Source organism: Plecotus auritus (assembly GCF_963455305.1).
Source record: "Plecotus auritus genome assembly, chromosome: 1".
NCBI lineage: Eukaryota > Metazoa > Chordata > Mammalia > Chiroptera > Vespertilionidae > Plecotus > Plecotus auritus.
This window is the reverse complement of record NC_137770.1, coordinates 189,166,147-189,192,644: the sequence shown is the minus strand read 5'-3', so window position 1 is coordinate 189,192,644 and position 26,498 is coordinate 189,166,147. Positions and strand designations below refer to the sequence as shown.

The window sequence follows — 26,498 nt, the reverse complement described above, 5'->3', positions numbered from 1 at the left end:
AAAATAAGGAATTAAACATGAGAGTTAGAATCCCAGCCTCCTGTCTTAGGTTTAGGGCTGGATACTGGGAAACTGGATGGAAGGGCTAAAAAAAGAATGAATTAAAATAGTGGGGTGGAGATTGAGGGTGATGAATGAAAGGAGAAGTGTGGTAGGGATATGACAGCACCATACTTGCATGGATGACCAAGAGAAGATGAGCCTGGAAAAGGACTGAGAAGGAGCAGTCTTGGAGTGGGCATACACCAAGGACTTAGTCCTTGGTCTTGATGTCTTTTCTGTCATAACTCACTTTTTGGTGGTCTCTTTCAGTCACAGGGCTTTAAATAGCATCTATTAGGCCAGTTACTTCTAAAAATATGTCTTCTTGACATCTTATTCCCAAATTCCAGATCCAACTGCCCACTTGACACCCCATTTGAGTATCTGACAGATAGGTCCCAAAGTAAAGTTCTACTTCTAGCTACCATCTTCAAACTGCTGCCTCAGCAAACAGCATTATCAGTAGTCTTCTCTACCTCAGTGGATAGTCCTCCATTCTTTCTGTTATTGAGACCAGAATCTTGGAATCATCCTGATTCCTCTCTTTTCCACTCCACATCCAGTCTGTCAGAAAATTCGGTTGTCATTGGATCTACTGCTCTAGTTCAATGGAAATACATTGAGTTTCTAGCAGGTTCTCACTACCTCTAACGCTACCAGTCTGGTTGCAGGCCATCATCATCTCATACCAGATATTATGGTCTCCTAGTGTGCCCTTTAGTTGCTGATTTGAAAAGAATTTATTGTAGACTCTTTTATAATGCAGTGACGTGTGATACCCCAGTATTTTCAGTAGCATTCTTTGGCAAAGAAAATATTGTTCCGAGATACCTAAGAAGTGTTTAACAGAAAATGTATAAAGCGGTTGTGAAAGGCAACAATCTGCCCTTACCAGCTGTGATGGTTCATTGAAACATATTTTGCCATAAACATGTGAGCCATATTTTTTAGCAGATTATTGTGTGGATGGTTCTGACTGTATGAACCATTGGTCTGTAACTCTGCTTCAGTGCAATCTAACATGTGCTGACTGATGAAAGGATGCATTCAAACACATTTTCTTCCTTGACACAGTTAGGGGTTCATAAAAAAGCAAGAGAACGTCTATAGTTGGCTTTTTAATCTTCGAAGGAGGAATGAATTTTAATAGCTTACTTTTTTATTGACATAGAGATCAGAATCTTGGCCACAGGTAGAGGTTAAAAACTCAGAAAGGATAAATGATTTAGTTCCAATAAAAAGGTAGTTTTTAGGAACACATAAATACTGTATGTTTGATTAAACTGTTGCCTAGACTTTTGCCAATTTCTTATGATTTGACTTAGATACCAGTATAACCCAATCAGATTGAATAATAATGGCACTGGTGGTCACAGGCCTTCTGTGACTTTCCTACAGCAGTTTCTTGAGTCTATAATCCAGTTCACTTAGCAGTTACCTTAAAACCTACGTTAACTTATTTTTTAAATAGGAGGACAAAATAAATTTCCCTCTAATAAGTTTTTGTTTAGTCTAATGTATAGGTTTACTTTTGAAAGGAGAACTGCTGAAATCTTAAGGCATTTTTAAAAATACTTCTAAACATGAGCTCTTAGGCACCCATACAGGTAAACATTAAAATAAAATTAGAGACCTATTATCATATTTGATAATATATAAGCTACTTGAAATTCCAGAGAAATAGTCAACAAATGCTAATATCCAAGTTCAGACAGGTATATCTTTTGACACACAAAAAGAGCCTTTCATTGTACTTGAAAGCTTTACTAATTCCAAATCTGATGAACTATCAAATTGATTATTTCCTATCAGTTTCAGACCACTATAATCTAAATTAGGGAATCTTAACCTGGGGTCAATAAATGGGCTACAAGAAGATCTATGAACTCCTTTGTATACAGAGTTTTGTTTTTATAGGTAGTTTCCTTAAAAGAGAGATCATAGTGTTGACCATATTCTCAAAGGTATCCATGATCCCCCCAAAATGTTTAAAAACTACTGATCCTTATCATTTTCTATCCTATGTATCTATCTATCTCACTGTGATAAAGTACTTAAACTAGTTAAGTCTTACACTGACAGTGAAAGTTCTCTATTTATAGTTTCTAAGATCTACCATCTAGGTTTTGAAAAATTAAGCTCCATCAAGGCACTATGGTTAATAACGTGAACAGTAGTCGATATATGAAACTCTCCTTTGACTTGGTGTATGTAACTTTACAATTACCATGTAATATGAATAGGCTGGGATAGTAATTTAAGTGCTCTGCAGTGTCTCTGATTATAATTTTGAGAAATTATCGTTTCTTTTTCCTTTATTCTGTGCGGTTACAAACCAGTAAGCATAGCCGATCCTGCTGCCCTTGGCTTTATCATTTCTCCGTGGTCTCTGCTGTTGCTGCCATCTGGTAGTGTGTCATTTACAGATGAAAATATTTCCAATAAGGATCTTCGAGCATTCACTGCACCCGAGGTTCTTCAAAATCAATCACTAACTTCTCTCTCAGATGTCGAAAAGGTAACTGTTAAGTTTTTTTTTTTTTGTTTTTTTTTTGACTTGATTTTGTTTGGGCTATCCTACCTCAACCCTCTGAAGAAAAATTTAAAAATGATTGTGTGTTTTAAGAAATTCATGTTTATATTAGTAATTCAAAGTTGTTTTATAAAATCTTATGGAACTAAGAAAAATATGAAAAAATGTGAGCCATTATTAACTGATGTTTACAACGATGTATTTAATACATGCTGTGTATAAAACATTGTGCTTGTAAGGAAGATAAGAAATAACTACATAATTGATCCTGATAACATTTATAGAACAATGTGTAATAGATGGCAGAATGAAGTAAATGCTACTTAGAGGTATAAAGTATTTTGGGAATTGAGAGGAGGAACAAGTTCTTTTTAGTGTAGATCGATATCACAGCGAAGGTAGTATTTATGTTGGGCTTTGTAGAATGAGTAGAACTTAGAAAAGTGAAAATAGGTAGAAATAGGCATTTCACTCAGGCTTATTAGTATGTGAAATTATTCACTGTGATGGGGAAATGTTTGGTTAGACCAACTGGGCCTAGAGCATTACTACCTGGCAGGCTGTGCTTAGAAAAAGAAAAGGAAGCGATAGCTCTGAATAAGGAAGACTCCAAATGCCAAAACTTGAGACTTTCTTCTGAGTCAGTGGTGAGCTATCCTAATTTTAGGAGAGTAATATGATGGGATTTTTTATTTCAGAAGGTAAGTTTGAGAAAAGTGGATAACTAGTTGGTATGAAAGATTGTGTAGGAATCTAATATTAATATAGGGAAAAGAATTAAATACAGGGTAAGTACAGTGGGAAGCAAAGCAGACTGAGTTTGTCGGTTCATTTGATGGAATAATGAAGAAAAGTTTATGATAGAAATATTCAGTCTGAGGATGGTGATGACATTGTGGCCAGAAGAAGACCTGATTTTCATTGTTAAGTCTATGAAAAAAATGGGAACAAATATAGTATATGTTATATATTAATTTAGATATGGAACCTTGGAGAATTCAGTATTGAATTTCTCTTACAACATTCCACAGAAGTATGAAAATTAACATAATAAATTGCCAGTAGTAAAATTTTTAAATTAAAAAGTGTGTAATCTTTTTCTTTCACCCTGCTTGGTTCTCCAACTACTACCCCAGGAATTCATAATAAGAAAAAAATGCTTGCAATGATATTTTTTTCTCACTTTCAAATTGTCAAAAATCCCAATATCCGTAACATCTATGGACAAGGCTTGTGAAAAATCTCTTATATGTTGCTGGTAGAAAGGGAAATCTGACAACATGACAACATGTATCAAAACTACAGAAGATTTAGCCTTTATCTGTAATTTCAGAGAATCAATTCAAGAGAAATACCTGAATGTCCAAAATGACATATCACAAGACTGTTTGCTGAAACATTATTTGTAATAGCAAAAGTTTGGGAAAATCCTAATTGCCCATTAATAATATATTGGCTAAATAGACAGTGCTAAGCCACAAAATGGAGTTCTATGCAGTATTAAAAAAGGATGAGGAGATCTCTAAGCATTGATATGGGAATATCTCTCTTATTAAATTAAAAATGCAACTAATTTAAAAAGTTTCTGATCTTTTGTAAAATATGGTGAAAATAAGAATGTATTTTAAGTTTTGCTTGAGTTTGCATAAATAAACTTTAAAATAGATAAGAACTAATAAAAATGGCTGCTTAGAGGATGGGCTGGGGAATTGAGGGGGGAGTTTCAATAATTTCTAGTTGTATTTTCTATTTTAAAAGTTCTCATTTTTTATTAAAAAATACAAAATGATTTTTTCAAATTATGTATTATACTTTCTTTGGAACAAAAGATTATCAATATTTAGTACTTAAATTTTTTTAAATTTTGTTTTACCATAAAATGACTTTTTAAAAAAATTATATTCCTAGATCCATATTTATTCTCTTGGAATGACATTATATTGGGGGGCTGATCATGAAGTTCCTCAGAGCCAAGTAAGTCAAGTCTTCACATTTGTACAACTTTACACTTTTAAAAAAGCTCTTCCCTGTGTTCATTGCAGTGTTATTTACAGTGGCCAAGGTATGAAGCAACCCAAGTGCCTATCAGTAAACGACTGGATAAAAAAGCTGTGGTAATATATACAATGAAATATTACTTGGCCATAAAAAAAATGAAATCTTACCATTTGCAACAGCATGGATGGACCTAGAGGTTATTATGCTAAATGAAACAAGTCAGTCAGAGAAAGACAAATGTGATTTTACTTACATGTGGAATCTAAAGAACAATATAAATGAACAAACAAAACAGACACTTAGATACAGACAACAGTTTGATGGTTACCAGAAGGGAGGTGGGTTGGGGGACTGGGTGAGAAATGTGAAGAGATAAAGATATACAAATTGGTAGTTACAAAATAGTCACGGGGATATAAAGTACAGAATAGGAAATATAGTCAATAATATTGTAATAGCTTTGTATAGCACCAGGTGGGAATCAGAAATATCAGGGTAAACACTTTGTAAAGTATATGATTATCTAACCACTATGCTTTACACCTAAGACTAATACAAAATAATATTGAGTATAAACTGTAATTGAAAAATAAAATAAATTTTTAAAAATGTTCTTCACAAATTTATATTATTCTACAGCATGCTGTTGGGCACACCAGCATTTCTATGATGGTTGTTCACATTAATAATGTCACACTCTCAGAGTGAAATAACAATGAAGAACTAAAGAAATTAGTTATTTCTAGAATGTTCTTAGTCATAGCAGTCACTACTCAGGTTTCAACAGTGCAGCCACATAGAAAATTATAGCAAGAGAAATGGGAGTGTGCTTTGTTTATTCTTATTTAATGACTGATAAAGGAAGATTGTAAATGACTGATGATTCATTCTTGTACTGAAAGTGATAATATTTTTTGGTGCAAAAACTGTATGAATACTAATTCTGAGTCTCAGAGTAGGGTTTAGACTTCTTTACTTTTTCTCTTTTCACTTCAAAAATCATACTTCACTGGCCCTAGGGGAGCAGGCACAGATGTTAAAGTAACACTGAGGCCTCAGATTCTGATGATCATTGGGCTGCTTCTAGTCTTTATCTTATACTAGAGGCCCAATGCACGAAATTCATCCAAGGGGCTCAGCAGCCGCCACCTCTGCCTCGGCCTCCATTGCTGCGGCTTCGTCCCGAAGGTCATCCGGAAGGATGTCCAGTCTAAATAGCATATTAGGCTTTTACTATTATTTATAATAATAAAAGCCTAATATGCTAAGTGTCTGGTCGGCCATTCAACCAATCAAAGCATAATATGCTAATGATATGCTAAGGCCGCTCAACCGCTCACTATGACGTGCACTGACCACCAGGGGGCAGATGCTCTGACCAGTAGGTTAGGTCCCGCTGATTGGGACTGAGCAAGATGGGCTGGACACGCCCTGGAGCCTTCCCAAGGTCCCTCCCTGGCTGGCCAACCTGCATCTTTCACCGGCCCCAATTGTGCACTGGTGGGGTCCCTCGGCCTGGCCTGTGCCCTCTTGCAATCCAGGCTGAGGAGACGCCTCCCCCTCCCGAGTGCATAAATTTCGTGTTCCAGGCCTCTAGTTTTCTATAATACTTCTGATTCCTAAAAACCCTATGTTAGAGAAAATGGAGGGTGCTGTGTAAAACCAGAGATAGAGCCTCTAATAGACTTGAAGGGTAGAATATAAAGGAGATTACATCTAAGCTATATCTAAAATATAATATAATGCCCAAATGGAGGAGAAGTGAAGGGGTCCCAGGAAAAGCATATGTTTAAACCAAAGTGGATGTACCAGTTTTAACTCCCATCAGTAATGCTCCAGTCCTCACCAGTACTTCCTATTGTCAGTCTTTTTTAACCATTCTATCAAGTGTGTGGTGGCTTCTTCTTGTGATTTTAATTTGTGTTTCTTGGTATGCTTATTGGATATTTGGATATAATCTACAGATTATTCAGCTAATTAAAAAAATCTCACATTTTGTCTTCTCTGTTTTACCATCATAATGAAAACATATTTAAATGATCTTTAGTCATTATAATATTTGGAATCTCTTCTAAGTTATCATAAGAGCATCAATCTATAGTAAATATATATTTAAAATATTACATTTTATTGAATATTAGGAAATTGTTTATTTCCCCAAAATGATACCTATATTGTAAATGCTGACCAAAATATTTAAATAAAGAGTTTAATTTCTTTATATACAGAAAAGCCACAGAGTTTTTCTATAATACTTCCTATGTTGGGAGATGTATATTAATGCTCTGCTAATAATTTTTTGGGATATCAAAAGGTAAAATGCAGTAAAGAATATATACTACTGGATAAGGAATTAATTTCCTCCAAGTATTTGAAGTGTATTTGTTGTAGTTCCTCTGACTTCCAGAATGGCTAAATTTGTAAGATTTACTCACACCTATCCATGTGGTTTCTTTGTTCTTTATATTCAGCCTATCAAGCTTGGAGATCATCTCAACAGCATACTGCTTGGAATGTGTGAGGATGTTATCTACGCGCGGGTTTCTGTTCGAACTGTGCTGGATGCCTGCAGTGCCCACATTAGGAATAGCAATTGTGCACCTTCATTTTCCTACGTGAAACAGTTGGTAAAACTGGTTCTGGGAAATCTTTCTGGGGTAAGCTGCACTTCCATTTGTTACATATAGTCATATTTTTAATGTTTTTTTTTTAATTAAAAAATAATTTTTAGAGAGTGGAAAGAAGAGGGAGAGAGAAAGAGATAGAAACATCAATGATGAAAGAAGCATGAATTGGCAGCCTCCTGCATGCCCCGTACTGGGGATCAAGCCTGCAACCAGATATCCAGCCAGTGACCTTTTGGTTCATAGGTCAATGGTCATTCATTGAGCCACACTGGCCAGGTCATATAATAGTCATATTTTTAAATTTAGCATATAACAAAATTTTCTTTAAAGATATTTTATAGGTAGCATTTTCTCATTGAAAACTAGGAACAGGAGATTGGATTTTTTTTTCTAACATTTATTTGAAACAATAATTAAAATTTACAAGCATAGCGCAATAACCTGGTCACCTAGATTTTATGAAACCTATTCTTTAGATCTTTAATTCAGCAAATGTCATAAAGTCACAGCATATTAGAGCTGAAAATTTCTGCTTTTGTTGGTCTGTCTATTATGAAAAACTCATTGATATGCAAAATGAGTTTTATAATTATTTAAATGTACTTTCTGTCATTTTATTCTTTCTTGGCCACTTATTTATCTGGGCCCCTTAGCTGTTCCCAAAATCCTCCCCTTCTTCACTGGACACTGGCACCTGGTGCATGTGGGGGGTGGGGTCAAGAGGGTACATGTGTGTATTTCTGCCATATTGCTCCAAACCTGGACTTTTCCACTTTCCCTCTTGGATATGAAGAATCCGAGGAATGACAAACTATATCTAATAGTGCACTTCTTAAGCTATATTCTGTTCTATTTGTCCTAGTTTGGATACACCTTGGGTTTTGATATCTGATCTAAATCTAAATGAGATCTGTTCTTATCCTTTAGGGTTATGGTCCCTGAGTAGTGTCCCTGTCCTTTGTGTGAGCTCTGTATTTACCACTGTCACACATGTTCTTGTTGGCTTCCTTATCCCTAGAGGTTTAGTTCTGCCATCTTAACCAGGATGTCATATGGCTGGCAGGAATATATCCAAATTCCACACACTTTGCCAGTTGATAACTAGGTAAATGGTCTGTAAACTGTAGCTCATGGAGCCTTTTCGATTCTGTAATGAAGGGGAATGCAGGTAATAGAAGCTGAGTGAATGGGGTTCTTAGCCGCTTATTTCCCCTCCTTAACTACAACTGCTCCACTTGTATTTGATTTGTTTGTTTATATTCCTGCATGTGATTTTTTTTAACAAAGATAAAGCTATTTAAAAAAATCTATGAAAGACCTCTATCCAAACCAAAGTTTCCTATATATTTTCAAACATTTTTTTTAATTCCTCTGATTAAATAAGCTTTAGGAAAAACTGTTTAAGGGAAATTGTGTTTTCACTGCACAACTTTTCAGTCTTTATTACACCAGGCTGTATTATTAACCTTCAAGAGAGATAGGCTTGTAAGTGAAACATATCCCAAACTTATTTGAATCTTTTTTTTTTTTCAGATCGTTTTGTAACACTCTGAGAAATGTTGCTCAACATTAATTCCTTTACTTTATAAATAAAAAAATTGAGACATAGCTTATGGTCTTAGTCAGTCCAAGGGATCTCTCTATCATACCACACCTCCTCTAAGACTTTGTCCTGTTTTACTGATTTTACTCCTATAGTAAAATTGCTGGAAATATTTTTCCATCTGTTTCCATGAAGAACTATTCCTCCACAGAATTCTATTATCCATCTAATAATTACCCAATATTAGATAAGACTCCATCACTTTTGGTATTTAGTTCATTTTATTACAATAGCTATATATTGCTCATCTACTTATGAAACCTGTGCTAGATAACATAGGAGATACAAATTTGAATAGAATATGCTCTACCTTCTGAGAGCTCTAAATTAAAGTTCTACAACCATTTGTTCAATTATAAAATGTGAAGAAAGGTATTAAAAATAAAATTTTTTAAAGCTATGAGAGCTTGAGGGGAAATGATACAAGTTAGGACCACATTGAAAAACAGCACTTTGAACTTGATAGAAAGAGTAATCTGGCAGAAGGAAGTAAACTTGAATAAAAGTTGTGAAATAGGAAAGAGCAGGGTGTGTTTGAGGAACAGTAATAAGTCTGGTATGGGGTGTGTTATGGGTTGTTTAGTGGGAGAGAATAGAAGGATCAGTGTATAGAGAAACTACCTTTCCAGAGGCAAATTTCTACTAAGTAGAAGTAACAATGCTCCCCTCATCTTTCCAATGCTCTTGCTCATCTCCTGGACAGAAGTAACTCTGACAGCTACCATTTTTTAAGTGTTTACTTTAGCCAGGCACTGTGCTAAATGGCTTTGTGCTTTTTCACATCTAGTCATCATAACAACCCAGGTTTCATTTTAATTTTATTCTCATTGTAGAGATAATGAAACTAAGGCGATGAATTGCCCAGAACTGAGCTACATAAATTCTTATCCAAGGAATACAAATTAACAATAGCAAATGTGGAATGTCTTTACTTAATGCGACACCCTCCAAAAATTGTCTAACTAATGTCATTCTATAGCATATTACCGTGACAAAAAAGGGAGATTCTTTTGTCAGACTTGATTTTTGATTACCTATGTACAGACGGATCAGCTTTGCTGTAACAGTGACCAAAAACCTGATCGAAGCCAGGCTATTCGTGACCGATTGAGAGGAAAAGGATTACCAACAGGTAAGAGTATAATAGTAGAAATTTCTTGGCTTATACCTTATTTTATGGTTTCCTTTACAAAATCATACTTACCTGGCTTGAAAATCTGATAATTGTGAGGTGACCATCATTAGAATATAGTTATGCAAAGTAGAGGCAGGGAATAGATAGGAATGCTACCTTTATTTTAATGTATTAATTCATTAAAGTTATGCATAAAATGTTGTTAATATAATCAAGACTACCACAGCAAATCATTTCCTTTTGCATATCATTATTATAGCAATAATATAAATTATTTACTTTATCATGGTACTTTACATTAAAAATGCATTTGAATATAAACTCTACTGAAATAAGAGTTTCACAAAGAAACATTATTCTTACTACACTTTATTTTATATTCTATTTTTTTTTAATGCTAGTCACAAACCACTAAATTGATTTTATGATCAACCAATTCTGTGACTTGCAGTCATACATATTGTGTTAGATTATATGATCTTTAAAAAAAACCTGATGAAGAATAGTTTAGCCATTTGCCAATAGCATTAAATAATTATGGGTTCTACATAATAATTGAATTTATTTTTTAAGGAAATGAATAGAAATTCCAAATATGCGAAATGAAAGTTAAGTTTCAGGCTTGGCTTATTTATGAAATGAACTTTTGTGGGGGCTTTTATTATCTTTTTTCTCTTTACTTCTTATCGAGTAATATTGATAAAATCTAAATAGTGACAAAATATTTGTGGGTGAAATTTTGTCTTATGGAGCCTGGGAAGAAGTAAATGTAAATATGGCTTAAATATATTCTAATAAAACATTCTAATTGATAATGTAGTCAGATTAGAAAGCTAAGATGCCTAAATTTACAGTTAACCATATAATCAGAGCCCAGCTATCTTATTTAAAACCCAATGAGAAACTCATTGTGAAAACTAAATGTAGATAATTGATTATATGGACCAAATGTTTTGCAGAATTGAGAACTTTCATGTATCCTAGAGGTGAGAATTGTCCCTACGCAAGTGTAATGTTGTTCTTGAAGAAGTAAAAGAAAAGCAATAAAATAATTTCTAATGAAGTAATTCTGTAATGATGCAGTTAGTTAAGTGTCTGCTTTGGTACTTTTATTTTACTTATTGTGAATACTGACTGTTTTCCTGAAAAGTTATCTTAGCTCTCATATCATCAATATAATCAATTCATTGGTTATATTGGTTTCTTTTCTAGTATATATATTATTAGTTTATGTGGAGGTAAAAACAAACAAGCCAGAAAGCAGATTTTGTTTTACTTAGTTTTTACAATACTTCGATGGTAATTCAAAAAGAATTTTAACCCTTATGTTTCTTTAATGTACTTATGTTCCTATATATACAGACACACCTTCTTGTAGGTAAAAAACTGGTTCCCTTTATTTTAAAACTATACTAGGATTTGAAATATGACATAGTGTGAAACTTGGTGCTAAAAATGGCAGCACTTTGTTAATACATCAAATTTTCAGTCAGTGTCCTGTCAGAACTGAATAGCAGCAGAAATTACAGCTGACTGTCATTGGCAATCTGAAAGAGTCAGGGAGACCGCATACTTCATAACTGAAACATTAGATTTAAAAGAAATTATTTCTATTTCTCTTATTTATTATCTTTCTAGTTTATTTCCCTCTTCCCCTTTTTCTCTTCCTTCTTTTCACTCCCTCTCTCTTCTCCCTTCCTCTCTCTCTTCCTCCTTGCCTCCTTATTTATTTTCTGTATTTCTTTTATCTCTTTCTAGAATTCCTTTCTATTATCTACTATCAATTAAGTGTCCATGTTATAAAATTGGGGTGTGAGGGTGTTTTTTTTGCTTGTCACTTGTTTACTTAGAAAATATAATGTTATATTATTAATTTTTAAAGACAGTTTGTGTTTTTCTAACAATAAAATGTTAAATATAGGAGAATCCCATTTTATCCCTATCCATTATGAATCAATAGAAAAGAAAAAAGAAATCACCCTGTCATATTCAGTTCATTAAATTTTAAAAACTCTCAGGTGTTAATATATTACCTTCAATGATTCAATCTTACTATTATAGACATTAATTATTATATAATATTTTAGACATAGGAATTAGAAATTGAACTGAATTTACACCTACTTTATAACATACCTTAAACAATAAGTTATTTACTTGTCATTACATATATACATTTGTTGTTGTTTTATATGTTTTTAAATAAAAGTCATATAAAAGTAAAACTTACTAGACATGTAGATTAAGTACATTCATTTTTGTAGGTGTTCAATGAATATTTGTTGATTGAATGGGTGTGAAAAATAGTTTTAAAATATTAGATATAATAATATATTTATAATATAATTTTAATGGCTTCATAAAGAAATATATATGATTTTATGATTTATCTTTTTAGATAATCCATTTGAAACCTTAGGTTGTACAAAGTAAAAAGAAAAACATAGTTCACCATATTGACTCATATTTTTAGACTATGTGTCATTTCAAACAAAAGTATTATTCTCTTTTATTTGCGATTTTGTTTTTATAATATTGAGAAAGACTTAATATAATTGTCTAACAGCTTTTTAAAATTCTATGACTAACAGACTGTCCAAACACAGATAATCTAGGATTAATGGTAATGACTTAAAAAAATGAACAGAGAAATCTTTAAATAATCTCTCCATTGATTTTATTCTCTAAAATAGTCCTATCTCTTTTTTGGATAATAAAATCCTCCCTATATGTAAACTCAAGAGAATTTGTAAGAAATTTAGTTGTCACTCAGAATAATTTTGAATAGAATTAGAGGTCCTGATACTTAAAGAAACAACAATCTTTTGGATCAAGTGTAATGTAAGAAGATTCCCCAGTTTGTTTTAGCCATAGCTTCCCACAATAGTACTGCTCAAAGGCTTTCTTAATTTACCTTTAATTAGTTTATAAAACCACATTTCAAAAACAATAAAAATAATATACTAGGTATAGCCATTACCAGACAGAAGCAATTAGCAGCTAAGAGTCAGTGGCATATAATAACATAAAAACTTTAAGGTTAAGAAAAAATTACCTTGTGAAGAAGAAATATTCCTCTAAGACACCGAGACCAGCTATCTTATCTAAAACCCATGAGAAACTCTCATTGTAAAAACTAAATATAGACGATTGATTATCTGGACCAAATGTTTTGCAGAGTTCAGGACCCTCTTAAATCTGAAATGGAAGAATGTTCCCTAAGCAAGTGTACTGTTGTTCTTGAAGAAGTCATAGAAAAGCAATAAAATCATTTTTAATGGAGTAATTCTAGAATTACTCCATTAGAAATCCTGGTGTTACTTTTGGGCAGTGCCAGTTCTCAACTCTCAATGGTCACTTGCAAACCATTTTAGGGATAATGCCTTATAACTATGTAATTTGATTGTTCAACTAAGTTTTAACAATACAATTTTTCATCTATAAGTAAATGACCTTAAAAGGTCCCTCCTTATTTCTAACCTCTGAGATCTGTCAAAGAAGGTAAGGCCCAAACTAGTGGGCTGTCTGCCCCCACTTTGTTATTGAATACTGCTCATGCTGATAAAATGGCTTCACTAAGCAGAAAGAAAGCAAACATTTCCTGCCAAGCTTACGGTGGAAACCTACACCATGATCAGATCAGCATGATATAGCTTCAGAACTTGGGCGTATTGATAATATCACGTTTCTTTTTCTATGTACTTGAACACATTTGTGAGGACAGATGGGGAATCGAGAGCCTCTTTTAATACTGAAATGTCATTTTGAAGTTAGCGTCTAAGAGATGCTGTGAATTTTTTTAGTCTCTTGTGAGGGGAAAGGTAAATGATACGATATCCAGTTAGAGATAATATTATCATTTTTAAATAAAAATAATTAAAATACAATGTACTTTACCAGGAAGATTTTTTTCAACCTAATTAAAATGGAATGTGTTTTATAATGAAAACTTTTTTATGTTCTTAAAATTGTTTATTGATAGCTATTCCAAGTGTATTTATTGTTCCCTTTAGTTTTTAGCAAGCTGTGTACTCTCAGCTTATGGTTTCATTTTAAATATAGATGTTTATCATTGTATATAATCTAATATTGTCTGTAACCTCTCTCTGAACTCAGTGCCTCCTTAAGAAATAGAAAATCTACCTCTAGTCATCACTAGAATAATGTGATTTTTTAAATTTGTAGAATAAACCTAAAATTTTTGTAGATCTTTTGATTTCCAGTTTCATTATTTCCTCTCAAAAGAACTTTTAAATTCTCCCACAGTAGACGATTATATGCTGAGGAAAATAAAGCAGAAACAAAAGGAAGGCAAAATTAGAATTTTATGTTGCCCTTCTTCAGAAGAGCTCATAATAGTTCATATGAATTAGTTCATTTATTCTGTCATCTCTAAGAAGAAGGCATAACAAATTATGTCCACATTTTTGTAGATGAAGGAAGTACGAAGCATGGATATTAAGTGGCTTGACCAAGTTCATGGGTTTAATGATAAAGCTAGAATTAAAACCCAGGTTTTTCACAGTAATCTTTCTGGTGGATTAAGCTTTTGATTTAAAAGATTTCAAAAGGTTATGTAATCTATCCATTCTATAAGCATTCTTTTGAAATCTCTGTTATCGGGAACTAGAAATACAAAAACAAATAAGACATGGTCCCTTATATTATGGTAATGTTCCATTTGGGAGTGTGAGTGGAGAAATGAGTGGGAGTGCTGACCGATATATATAATATAAAGGATAATTTTAATACAGTGAAAGAAATGTCCTATTAGAGGTCCAGCATGCTCCATAAGAGTAGTGGAAGGAGGTACTAATTCTACCAGAATAGGAAATATCAGGGAAGTTTTCACCTGAAATCTTTTAAGAGTAGATCCAAAGGCATTGCTTCAAGAAATAACATTTCCTGTGATCAAAATGGGTATTGAGCACAGTCATTAGGTGTACCTAATTAATGATTTCAATGTTGTTTATTGCTTGTAGCTAAAGTAATTATAATAGCGTGGGCCATATTTAGAAAGATCTGGAAAGCAGTTGAAGACATTGCATTTTATCTAGTCTCAAATACTGTTACTAAGTAAATAACACTAGTGTTAACAGTACATGGTTTCACTGATCTATTTGACCTAAGCATCTAATAAATGAGCCTAGCATTCTATGTTTTTCGTCATTTATATAGCCAGATTTTATATTTGAACTCTCATTTTGAGTTTTCAAATTAGTGAACTTTTTTCCCCTAGTGCTTCAGCAACATGTAGCAACCATGATACCATATTGCTACAGGTGATACTATATAGAGTATCCACCTGTGAAGTGTTAATCAGGCAAGTACTCATATAGTTGTGTAGTTAAAGATAGTGACTATCATTAATATGACAATAAAAGCCTAGCATTTATAAAACAGTAGTTATCCAAGAGCCACCTTATTAGCAGTTAGTCTTGGGCCTCATGGCTAGTGAGAAGACATGGCTCTCTTAGTATATCATGGTCCGCTGATGTATTGATAGTAAATACTAATCACCTAAAAGAGAATGATAAATGTACCTGTTATACCTGGGATAGACTTACGTTATACTTGGAAAGTGCTCTACCTCAGTAGTCGTCAGGGTAGGCTGCAGTGAAGAAGTCATGTTTAAAAGAAAACTATAGGATAAGAAACAACTAACCAAGAGAAAGATCAGGAGCAGACCATTCCAGGGCAGAGAAAAAAGAATCTACAAAGGCCCTAACATATAAGAGAGCTTAACAGAGAAAACCCCATGGCCCGGATTAAATAAAGGAAGTGGAGATGAAACTGAAAAGGATTCAAGTGGCAGACCAAAAAGAGTCTAGATTTTATTTAGAGTGCAATCATATGCCTTTGAGACTCACTGAGCAGGGTAGTGGCATCATGGAGTTTATATTTCAAAAAGATAATTTTGTCTGCTGAGTGGAGGATGGTTGGATGAAGAAGTAGAAGAGCAGGGAGGCCTGTTCAGAAGCTATTGCAATTATCTAGTCAAGTGATAATGTTAATTGGGAATAGGGTGATGACTGGAATCAGAGGGATCACATGGAGTGAGATCTTTGAGATTTAAATAGCCAGCACACTCTGATGGATCTGATATGGGGAATAAGGATGATGAAGGATTTCAGGATGGTGCCTGTATTGTTGTTTTGAGTAGTCAGTTTGATGATGGTGCCACTTATTGAAACTGGAAAAACTGGGGTAGAATGGACATCTCTGGATGTGGAAGTAAAAGATTAGTTTTAAGCATGTTCAGTTTGAGGTGCTTCTGATATATACCAGTAGCAGTTCCAATTACATAAGCTTAGGGCTCCCAGAAGAGGTCAGTATCAAGAATATAAATTTGGGAGCTGTTAGTATGTAGATCATATTTAGAAGCCTTGTTAATGATGAAATTATATTAGGAAAGAATGAAAAGATAGGGTTCTAAAACTGGTACCTGAGGAAATCCAACATTTGGATATCCAACAGAGGAAGAGGAAAAAGTAAAGATTGAGAATGAGCCATCTGAGAAGTAGGAGGACACCAGGCTTATAAGGAGAGAAGTGATTCATGGAGGGATTGTCATCACTAATGGTTGTTTCTGGTAAGATTTGGATGCAAAAGTTGTCCATTAGATTTGGAAATATGGAGGTCATTAGTGATACATGATAAACGTTGCCAATGTGTGGAGGAGTTGGAAGTTGACTAGAGTAGGTAGAATAATGAATGGGAAGTGAGAAATTGGAGAGAGCAGTAACTAGAGGGAAACACAGGGGTGGGCAAAATTAGGTTGACAGTTGTATTACAAATAAATAATACAAGTATAAACTCATGTACTTAGCGCTGTAAACTGACTTTTGCTCATCCCTGGATTGTAACTTAGGGAGAGGTTTGTTTAGTTTGGTTTTTATTAACCAGATGGTGGAGCATGCTTGTATACAATGTAAATGATGCAATAGGAAGAGAAAGTAATGAAGATGTAAGCAGAAAGGGGAGAAGTTAACCAAAGTAAAATCTTTGATAAAGTAAAAGGGGGGAATTGAACAGGTATCAGGAACGGGCCTTCAATAGGTAGGAAATTTCATCCTTTGAGACTAGAGGGAAAGGATTTGCAGACCCACATAGATATGTAGTATTTGTCATGGAAAAATGAGAAAGCTCATTACTGACAACTTCTTTTTTTTGGTGTAATATAAGACAAGATCATAAGGAGTTGAGGTGGGAAATTTGAAGAATGAGGAAAAATGAAGCAGTCATTGTAGAGAGCAAGTGAACTTACTGTTAACACTTAATGTTAAGTGTCCAAAGTGATTGACCATGAATTTATGGTGTTGCCAAAAATATTCACTTATATTTTCTCCATTTTGACTACCTGGTGGTAGGGTAGTAAAAGAACACAGATTGTTGAGTTTATCTATGGTTGTATGAGCCTTAAATTCTTTCAATTCTTATTTTTTATTTAATAAATTCTATTAAATTTCAAGAATATATTTGTTCTATATTTTTAATAAAATTTTAAATTAATGAATTTTAATATGTGGTTTAAGAATGTAATTTACCCCTAAAATACTATAATACAGACTGTCACAGACTCTAGCTTCTAATCTAATTTTAAAATTATAAACATATGTCTGGATGTGGTATGGTATGTTTTTCTTAGTATTCTTTACATGACATGCCCCAAATATTGTTAGCCTTATTTGCACTTACTTGGACATGTGCAGGAAATGATGAGTTGCAAGAAAAATAAAGTTTTTGAACCTAATTCTCAAGTAAGCAACTACTTTTTGCCATTCTGAAATGAATTCACTTTTCTAAGATTTTTAAGGTAAATTTTGTGGTCAAGGAATTAAAGCTTATAGCTGTTACCCTGAAGGGGCAATGGACTTATTCAAATGAGTTAATAAGCAGATTATTACTCAGAAGGTTTTAGTCATTATTTTATATTGTATACATAGCAAAAAAATAATCAAAGAGGGATCAAAGATAGTCACATGGGAAATATTCAGTGTTTGTGGGCTATGGTTTAATAACTACAAAGTATTCTATGTTTCTTTTTTTTAAAAATATTTTTATTTATTTCAGAAGGAAGGGAGAGGGAGAGAGATAAAGAAACATCAATAATGAGAGAGAATCACCGATTGGCTGCCTCCTGCATGCCCCCCACTGGGGATCAAGCCCGCAACCTGGGCATGTGCCCTTGACCGGAATCGAACCCAGGACCCTTCAGTCCACAAGCCGACGCTCTATCCACTGAGCCAAACCAGCTAGGGTCATGTTTCTTTTTTCAATAGTAGAACCATATATATAAATTTTTTGTTGTTGAACTATGAATTCAAAAAATTAATTTCTGGTTGGGTATTTTTGCTGTCTCAATGCATTTACAGACTGCTGCCTTAAAAAATTAGAATGCTTACTAGTTTGAACTAAATCAAGGACTAAAGAATAAATAAGAATTGGTACTTTATTCCAATTGATAAATATTGCCACATTATGTTTGAGAGAGAAAACTATGTTAGTACATGATAATCTTTCATGAAAAAAAATTAACTTTTTTACACAATTTAAACACATAAAAATATATCATAATAAAATTTTGATACTTAAGAATTTCAAATGCCATAATCTTTTTACCCCATTCAGAATATAGCAAGAATTCTTTGTTTCTTCTTTAAACATATTTATTTAAATGACCAGAGAATACCAGGGCTTCATATTGAAGTAATGCATGCTTGAATTACATGTTTGAATCAATATGTGTTTGAAGTTAAAGAAATAAACTATACATTCTATTATTACCCAAAATAATTTCATTGATAATTAATATTCTGCTAAACTGGATAGTATCAGACACTTTTATCTATTTTTAAAAAAACAGTAATTTACTTCTGAGGAATATCAAATGATACTGCTCAAAAAATAAAAGTTTGAAATATTATTGATTTTATTAGATAAAAAGCATTGGATTATGAAAAGTTATATAAACATAGCATCTCTTTTCACTGCCACTGACACCACCACCATGACCATCCCATTCTATCCCATCGATCTCTGATCCTCCATGTGGAGGATTTAGAAAATTGTCACCACTTTCATTGTCAACAGTAAGGTTACATTCCAGTTATTTTCTAAAACTTCTGTCCATACATGATAGATTCTTATCATTCCAGGAAGAAGCTCTACTTCTGATGCACTAGACATACACAAGTCTCCATTCTCTCATCAGACCTTTCTTAACAAAGGGCTTAGTAAATCTATGGGATTTCTGTCCATCAGAGACACACAAGATGAGGAAGATTATTTCAAGGACATTTTATCAGATAATAATTCTGGACAGGAAGATTCTGAAAATACCTGCTCTCCTTACCAGTTCAACACTAGTGGCCCAGAAAAAAAAGCTATCCCTGGCATTGATGTGCTTCCCAAGAAGAAGATTTGGGCTTCATCCATGGACTTGCTCTGCACAGCTGACAGAGACTTCTCTGGGGAGACTGGCAGATACCGACACTGTCACCCTGAAGCAATAACAGTGCGGACTTCAACTACTCCTAGAAAAAAGGAGGCAAGGTACTCAGATGGAAGCATAGCCTTGGATATCTTTGGCCCTCAGAAAATGGATCCGATGTTTCACACGCGAGAATTGCCCACTTCCTCGGCCATATCAAGTGCTTTGGACCGAATCCGAGAGAGACAAAAGAAACTTCAGGTTCTGAGAGAAGCCATGAATGTAGAAGGTTAGTAATTTTGTGAGTGTTTGAGAGAGTACTGAATTGAAACATTTAAAATTGTGTTAATAAAAAGGGTTATTAAACAATTCCACAAGTCTTGTTTCCACTGCCAAACATTTGTACTCAGGTTAGTCTTCTTTATCAGTATCTGTTCTCTCTTCTACCAAAAGCCAAACAGAATTGTCCCTACTAAACATACCCAATTCAATCGCTTTATAGTCTCAATATTTGGGGTAGTATTTTTTTTTGGGGGGGGGGTAGTATATTTTTATATTGTAAGCTTCTCAGGGGCAGGTGCCATGTTTCCTACTTCTTTTTAACCCTACCCAGTACCATCTGTCATGCTCTGTTTTGTGGGAGTCTTCCGTAAAAACTGGTTCATAGAGTAAGACAGAGGCAGAGTAGTGTGGAGGTAGTGCAGTGGTTCCCAAACCACCAGCTTTAAAAACAAAATTTGGGACATAGCTCCTGGAGATTATAATTTGTTTGGTCTAGAATGAAATTTTAAATCTGCATTTTAAGAAGGATAGTATTTAATTTTACAGAGTTAGAGCCAGACAGCCTAGGTGTGAATTATTTACTCCATTCAATAGCTATGTGATTCTTCAGCAGTTGGGCTTAATAACTCTTAAGTTACCCCATCTGTAAAATCTTCTTAACAAAAATAGATGACTTGGGTAATGAATGTAAAGTGATTAATAAATCAGATTATTACATTATTAGTGTGAGAGGCATAAAAATAACTATAAATGATAAATTCATATTATTTGCGGGATAAAGCTCTGTTTCAACAATACCTGATTCATGTACAAAGCTCAATATATTGAATGGAATAAAATTGTGTTCTAGACCTGGATAGAGGCTATTTTTAATGTAGATAGATGAAAGAGAAAACAAAATAAGATAGAGTTTTTTTTATCTAATCCTCTACATTTTTTGAGGATTAAACTTTTCTAACTATCTTTTGCCTTCAGACAAACCCTGGGGCATAGCTGATGAAGGGGAACCTGAAGGAGCTTTCTAGTTTAGTGAAAGTAGTCACATCATCAAGGATCATACTCATTTTTAAGGTGGTTACTCCACTAGAATATTTTTTTATTCATAGACTGCCTTTAAAGTACACTGCCTTTAAAGGTTTGTTATTCTTTAAGTTTTAAGCATAGTTCTGGAACTGAACATACTCCCTACATTGTTCTTTACTTCAACTAAAAGAAGCTTTGCAATTGTTTAAATTCAGGATTTGCAAATTACTAAATAATTTGAAATTACGAAAGAAATTATTGAACACTTAACTGATTTTAAGGGTTTGAAAATACATGCATTTTAGAAAACATTAGCTAATGTTATGAGATGGTCATATGTAATCTTCAAATACAGAACTTTCAAATACAGAAAATAAAAAACTTAGAAACTTGTTTTATGCATGATTTCACTGTTTAACTTTGATCTGTAAATGTTTAGAGTTTGACAGCAAAGAATTGGCACTTCCTGCAGCTTAAAATACTCTCCCCATCAGAAGTTGTATTTCATGACTGTTTACTGTTGCACAATAGCTAGCAATGAATAGTAATTTAGCCTGACCTTCTTATGAGCATGCCTTCATGGATACACTAATATAAAGAAATATTGCCAATGTGGAATAAAAAAAAACCAAAACCTAAATTATTCAAATCAATAAACCATGATAGTATCAGAATATAAATAGTGAAGATAGATACCAATATAGATGACTATGTCTAACATTTAAGAGGTTGAATAGTTTTCTTAAAATGAGAATATTACTATGTTCTCAAAAGATTTGACTTAATGTTTGATAAATTAATACTAGTGAAGTTGGAGAAAGTGTTTTTTACACTTGATCTTTGAGAGATAAACAATAAAGAAATCAAACATTAATGAAAATATATTTAACCTGTTAAATTATGCTATAATACTCTTAATATATTTTATTTGAATGGGTGACTTTTTGATTACCTGTAAAATGAATATTAAGCCAAATTATGTCCTAGTTTGCATATGAGCCTTTATCTTCTCAGGTAATGTGTGCATGCCAGTGTGTTAAGGAAATTCAGAGAGACTAAATTGTTTCTAAACATGCATATATTTTTGCAAAGATGATGTATAATCTTGTAGGCCCTTATTTGTTAAAAATGGTAACTTGTTATGAAACACAGTTTTCAGTTTTAGAAATTTTAGATTCATTATAAGAGGTATGAGAAAAGGGGAAAAAATCTCTTTAAAAATCAAATGCGCTTTGAATTGTTCGATACAGGACAGTTGTCATCCTGAAACCTTTCTTTGCTGTTGAAGAGTTTTCAAAAGCATTTGCTCCCACAAAGAACCTATGCATTTTTCCCCAGAGTATATTTTATAACCAAGTTAAATAAAACACCTTAAAAATGTTGCTATTATTATGGAAACATTTAGACCATTTTAAATAATAAACTCCATTATTATATAGAAACTTGCTAGTAGTAATAAATTACTATATTTGCTTTAGACTAAAAGCATTATGCAAACGGAGTGTTTGATATTTGGAATTCAAAAGCAGTAATTCTTTTTAGTTACTTGAGTAACTTGTTGGTTTTGTACTGTGGTGTCTTTTTCTAAAGGTGAGATAATTTGTTGGCTGTGCAAACAACAGTACAAATTGCTAATAGAATATTTTAGCTAGTATTCAAAAAATAGAATAGAAAATAATATAATCCCATTTATCTCATTTAATTCTCATGAAAATCAGGCTCCACAGATCCCTTTTATGTGTGATAAATCAGGCAGAACATTGGATGTTATTAATGTGCACATTTTCTTGTACACATTTTTTCTTTTAAAATACTCTTATTTGACTCATAGATACAGAGAACAAATTATAGTTGCCAGAGTGTTGGGAGGATAGACAAAAAGGTGAAAGGAATTAAGAGGTACAGACTTAGAGTTATAACATAAATAAGTCACAGGGATGTAATGTACAGCACAGAGCATATAGTCAATAATAACTGTGTGGTGATAGGTGGTTACTAGACTTTACATGGTATTCTCTTCATAAGGTATATAAATTTCAAATCACTATTTTGTTCATCTGAAACTAATATAATATTGTATATCAGTTATATCTTAATTAAAAAGAGCATTGCATTCCAAAATGAAACTTAAAAAGTATACATCCTTGTTTTAAAGCATTTTACAATATTGCTAATGCTCTGTACAATTTTTGTGATCTTTATATTTGGCATTTGCAACTGGGTAGGAGTAATTTTAGAATTAGAAGAGGTCTTAGAGTACATGTTCTTAGGCTTATGAAGATTTAACAATGTACCCAAGACCACATAACAAGTTGACGATAGAGTTTTTATCATTATGGGAGAGTGTAGATTTCCATCATAGATTTCAGAGTTCCAGTCTAAGGCTTTCCACTACATGTCACTTCCTAAATTTTTTTTAAAATTTAAAGAATGTTTAAAATTATAGTTGTCATTCAATATTATATTAGTTTCAGGTGTGCAGCATAGTAGTTAGACATTTATATAACTTACAGACGGAATCCTTCCCCCCATAAGTCTTGCACACACCTGACACCATATTTTTGGATTACAATATTATTGCCTATGTTCCCTATACTATACTTTACATCCCTGTGACTGTTTTGTAACTGCTGATTTGTACTTCTTAATCCCTTCACTTTTTTCACCGAACACCCCCTCTCGCCCAACCTCCCGTCTGGCAACCATCAGTTTGTTCTATGTATCTGTGAGTTTGTTTCTGTTTTGTTCATTTATTTTGTTTTTTAGATTCCACATATAAGTGAAATCATATGGTATTTGTCTTTCTCTATGTGACATTTTACTTAGCATAATACCAGTGTTCATTGAGTTAATATAACAATCGGAAGAAAAAAACAATGACTGCATTTCAGTTTGTCCTTTTGGAAGTGCAAGGAAGCTCATTGAACTATAGGAAAGAGAGTTGTCTCCTTCAACCTCAGGTGGATAGCACTTTCCTTAGCCCATTCTCTTGAAAGGAGACTTTGTCTAAATCACCTCCATGGCTTCTCAGCTGACATTCACCAGCCAACCACCAGCCAACATCAGAGGGAGAACAGACCTTAACATCATGGAGGCTGGTACTGGAAGGAATCTGGATACCATTTAAACCAAACATCTTATTTTCAGAGGCCCGGAGTAAACTAGTTTGCCAAAGGAGATTCATAATTCATAACAGAGCTGTATTTAGAATGCAGGTCTCCTGAGCCCTAGAATAAGATTTTTTCCACTGCTACTCTGATTTCAAGCAGAAACCAGATACATTGTCAGGAAAACTGTTTTACTGCCAGAGACATTGGACATTCAACTAACCGCCTAACCCTTTGAGTCTCTTTCTAATCTAATAAAATTATATCTCTTCAAATACAGGAAAACACGATAGTATTATGAAAGGTTCAAAATGAGTCACTGTTGGTTCTTTCTACTGTAAACCACACTGGGAGGGGGTTAAGATGCAGTTCCATTGTGGCACATGCTATATTGTGGTCGATAGTGTCTTGTTGGGGCTTTACTAAGGTAGTTTCTGTAAGATGGATATCCTGTAACTGATGAGATAAGGGACTAAGCAGCGGTTGCCATTGAGTGCTCTGATTTCTTTGTGAACAAAATAACAAAGTTAAGAACAAAAAAAGATCCCAGGAAAGAAACTATAGTTGAAGTTTACAAATTTTAAGATTATTACCATGATAATTAACACCTAAACATTCAGATACTTCTCTATATACATAAAGCAGTAAGGAAGGGACAGAAAGAAACAACAGGTTTCCCGTGTGAAAATGAATTTTAAAACTTGATGTCACTCTCTTTTCGTTCCACTTTTTTCACCTCACCATAGGACTCTCCTATTCTACTCTTTTTTTCCCTTCCTTGTTCTCAGTTTTTCTTTTCTGTCTTTCTCCACTTCATCTCAAGATCTGAGACAATTGTCAATTTTCTAATAGGAGCATTTGTTGTCATCTCTCTTGTGATGTAATTACCACACACTCCCCAGCCATTGCTCTGTAGGTTGGCAGCAGATTCCTGATTGTAGACAGTGACTTGGAACCAGTACTGTGAGTGTAGTATGAAGAGCACTCCACACCCTGGGTGGGGACCATGAATAGCATTTTGCTTCCAACCATCAAAACTCCTCTGTATTTTGTATAATACTAGAAGGGAAAGTATGAAGACCAGATATAATTAAATCCTACAAAAGTGACTTGTTAAATATTACTTAAGGAGTTCTAAGCCAATCTACTTTACATCAAAATTAACTATTATTTCCCTCCTTTCAATGCTGTGCCCTATGGTCTAGCCTAGTTTTGCTGTTCCGTGACTGCCCTGTGAATACAGCTTAAAGTCTGTGTTCTGCAGCTGGAATATGTAAACACTCAAGTATGTGAGCCTGTTCTCATTGTTGAGGTCCTTAATGTTTCATTTCCCTGAGAAGATTGAATTTGAAAGTTCGTACATTTTTATACTTATATTTGAGAAAAGCAAGAGATGGATTCATAAATGTTACAGTTCACCATTTAGGATGCTTCCAGTGACATTCTATGGAGAGAAAGAACATTTTTTTCAAAACTTACCTCTCTTTGCTAAAATAAAAAACTGGTAAAAATGGACTATTTGGTTTTTACTTTTTCACCTTGTTTCCCTTTGAATAGAAAACAGAGATATGATTGAATTGTTATTTAGATACTCCAAGAGCTATATTAAATAGCATTAATATTCAGTTTTTATTTTGCTCAGTTCCACAGAAGTAATTATGAATAAGCAGGGATTTTATGTGGTTTTGGTCAAATATCACATGTTTTTAGATATTAGTAACTTAATTATTATACTACTAAGGTACAAATAGAGTTTGGATCTCCAAAGAGCATACTCGCACAGACAATCTGGATTCAACATCTTACTCAGCCAGAAGTAAGTGCCTACTGTTTCCAGGCTGAGTTGTAAAGAGGTTCATGTTGTCCAGTAGAACTTCTTCAGTGGAAGAAATGTTGTCTGTCTAGAGTCCAACTCAGCAGTTACACCATGTGTGGCTCGTGGCTACTGTGTTAGAATAGTGTAGCTTCAGACCATTCTCACATAAAGTTAGTCCAGTATAAAATACTAATGTTCTATTGAGGAAAGATTGGTTTGAGAAGAGGTGTACAATATCATTTTTTTTAGTTAAAATACAAATGAGAAAAGACATTTACTTCTTTTGATTTATCCAAGGGGAAACAAATGAACCTGCTTTTTTAAACATTAAGGTAAGTTAAAGGTGAAACTAGTACAAACTTTTCATTGTCTGTATTCAGTCACATAATACTGATTTTGGACTTCCCAGAAATCATAGACTAATTTATCAGAAATTGGGTACCTAATTTAAATCTAACTCACACATAGTTTAACATAGACCCAGTTTGGCTTTTACACCTATACCTTCTGAGAAGCATGGATTGATATGTGTTAAGAAAGCTCCAAAATGGATATTACTATCATTGTGGTTTTTAAGACCCAGCAATTGTAATCTCTAAAATATTTTTTATTCCATCCCAGTCAATACCTTCTGTTTCCCATGGACTATGGAAATAGTTTTCTAAATTGATCTTGCAGCTACAACTTGTCCTCCATTTCCCTGCCATACATTTATTTTCTTGACCATTTAATAACTTCCCATTATCTGAGCAAGATAAAATTTTAGCTCCTTTTCGATCACGGTGTGCAAGGTTCTCCATGGTTATCTCTCGAGTCTCATCCTTGAGCACTTCCCATCTCACACCTCACTCCAACGCCATGTACACATCCTCTCTGTCTCTCTATTCCCACCACTTCCT

At 33.7% G+C, this 26,498-nt stretch overlaps 1 protein-coding gene across 1 annotated transcript in view; it reads left to right on the top strand.

The window, feature by feature from the left end:
* PTPN13 (protein tyrosine phosphatase non-receptor type 13) overlaps positions 1 to 26,498 on the top strand; it is a 211,339-nt gene that overhangs the window by 80,325 nt on the left and 104,516 nt on the right. Inside the window, exons 3-7 of the mRNA XM_080676988.1 lie at positions 2,382 to 2,560; positions 4,484 to 4,549; positions 7,045 to 7,230; positions 9,848 to 9,935; positions 19,097 to 19,660. Coding sequence (XP_080533114.1) covers positions 2,382 to 2,560; positions 4,484 to 4,549; positions 7,045 to 7,230; positions 9,848 to 9,935; positions 19,097 to 19,660 — 1,083 coding nt within the window. The remainder of the gene's footprint in view (positions 1 to 2,381; positions 2,561 to 4,483; positions 4,550 to 7,044; positions 7,231 to 9,847; positions 9,936 to 19,096; positions 19,661 to 26,498) is intronic.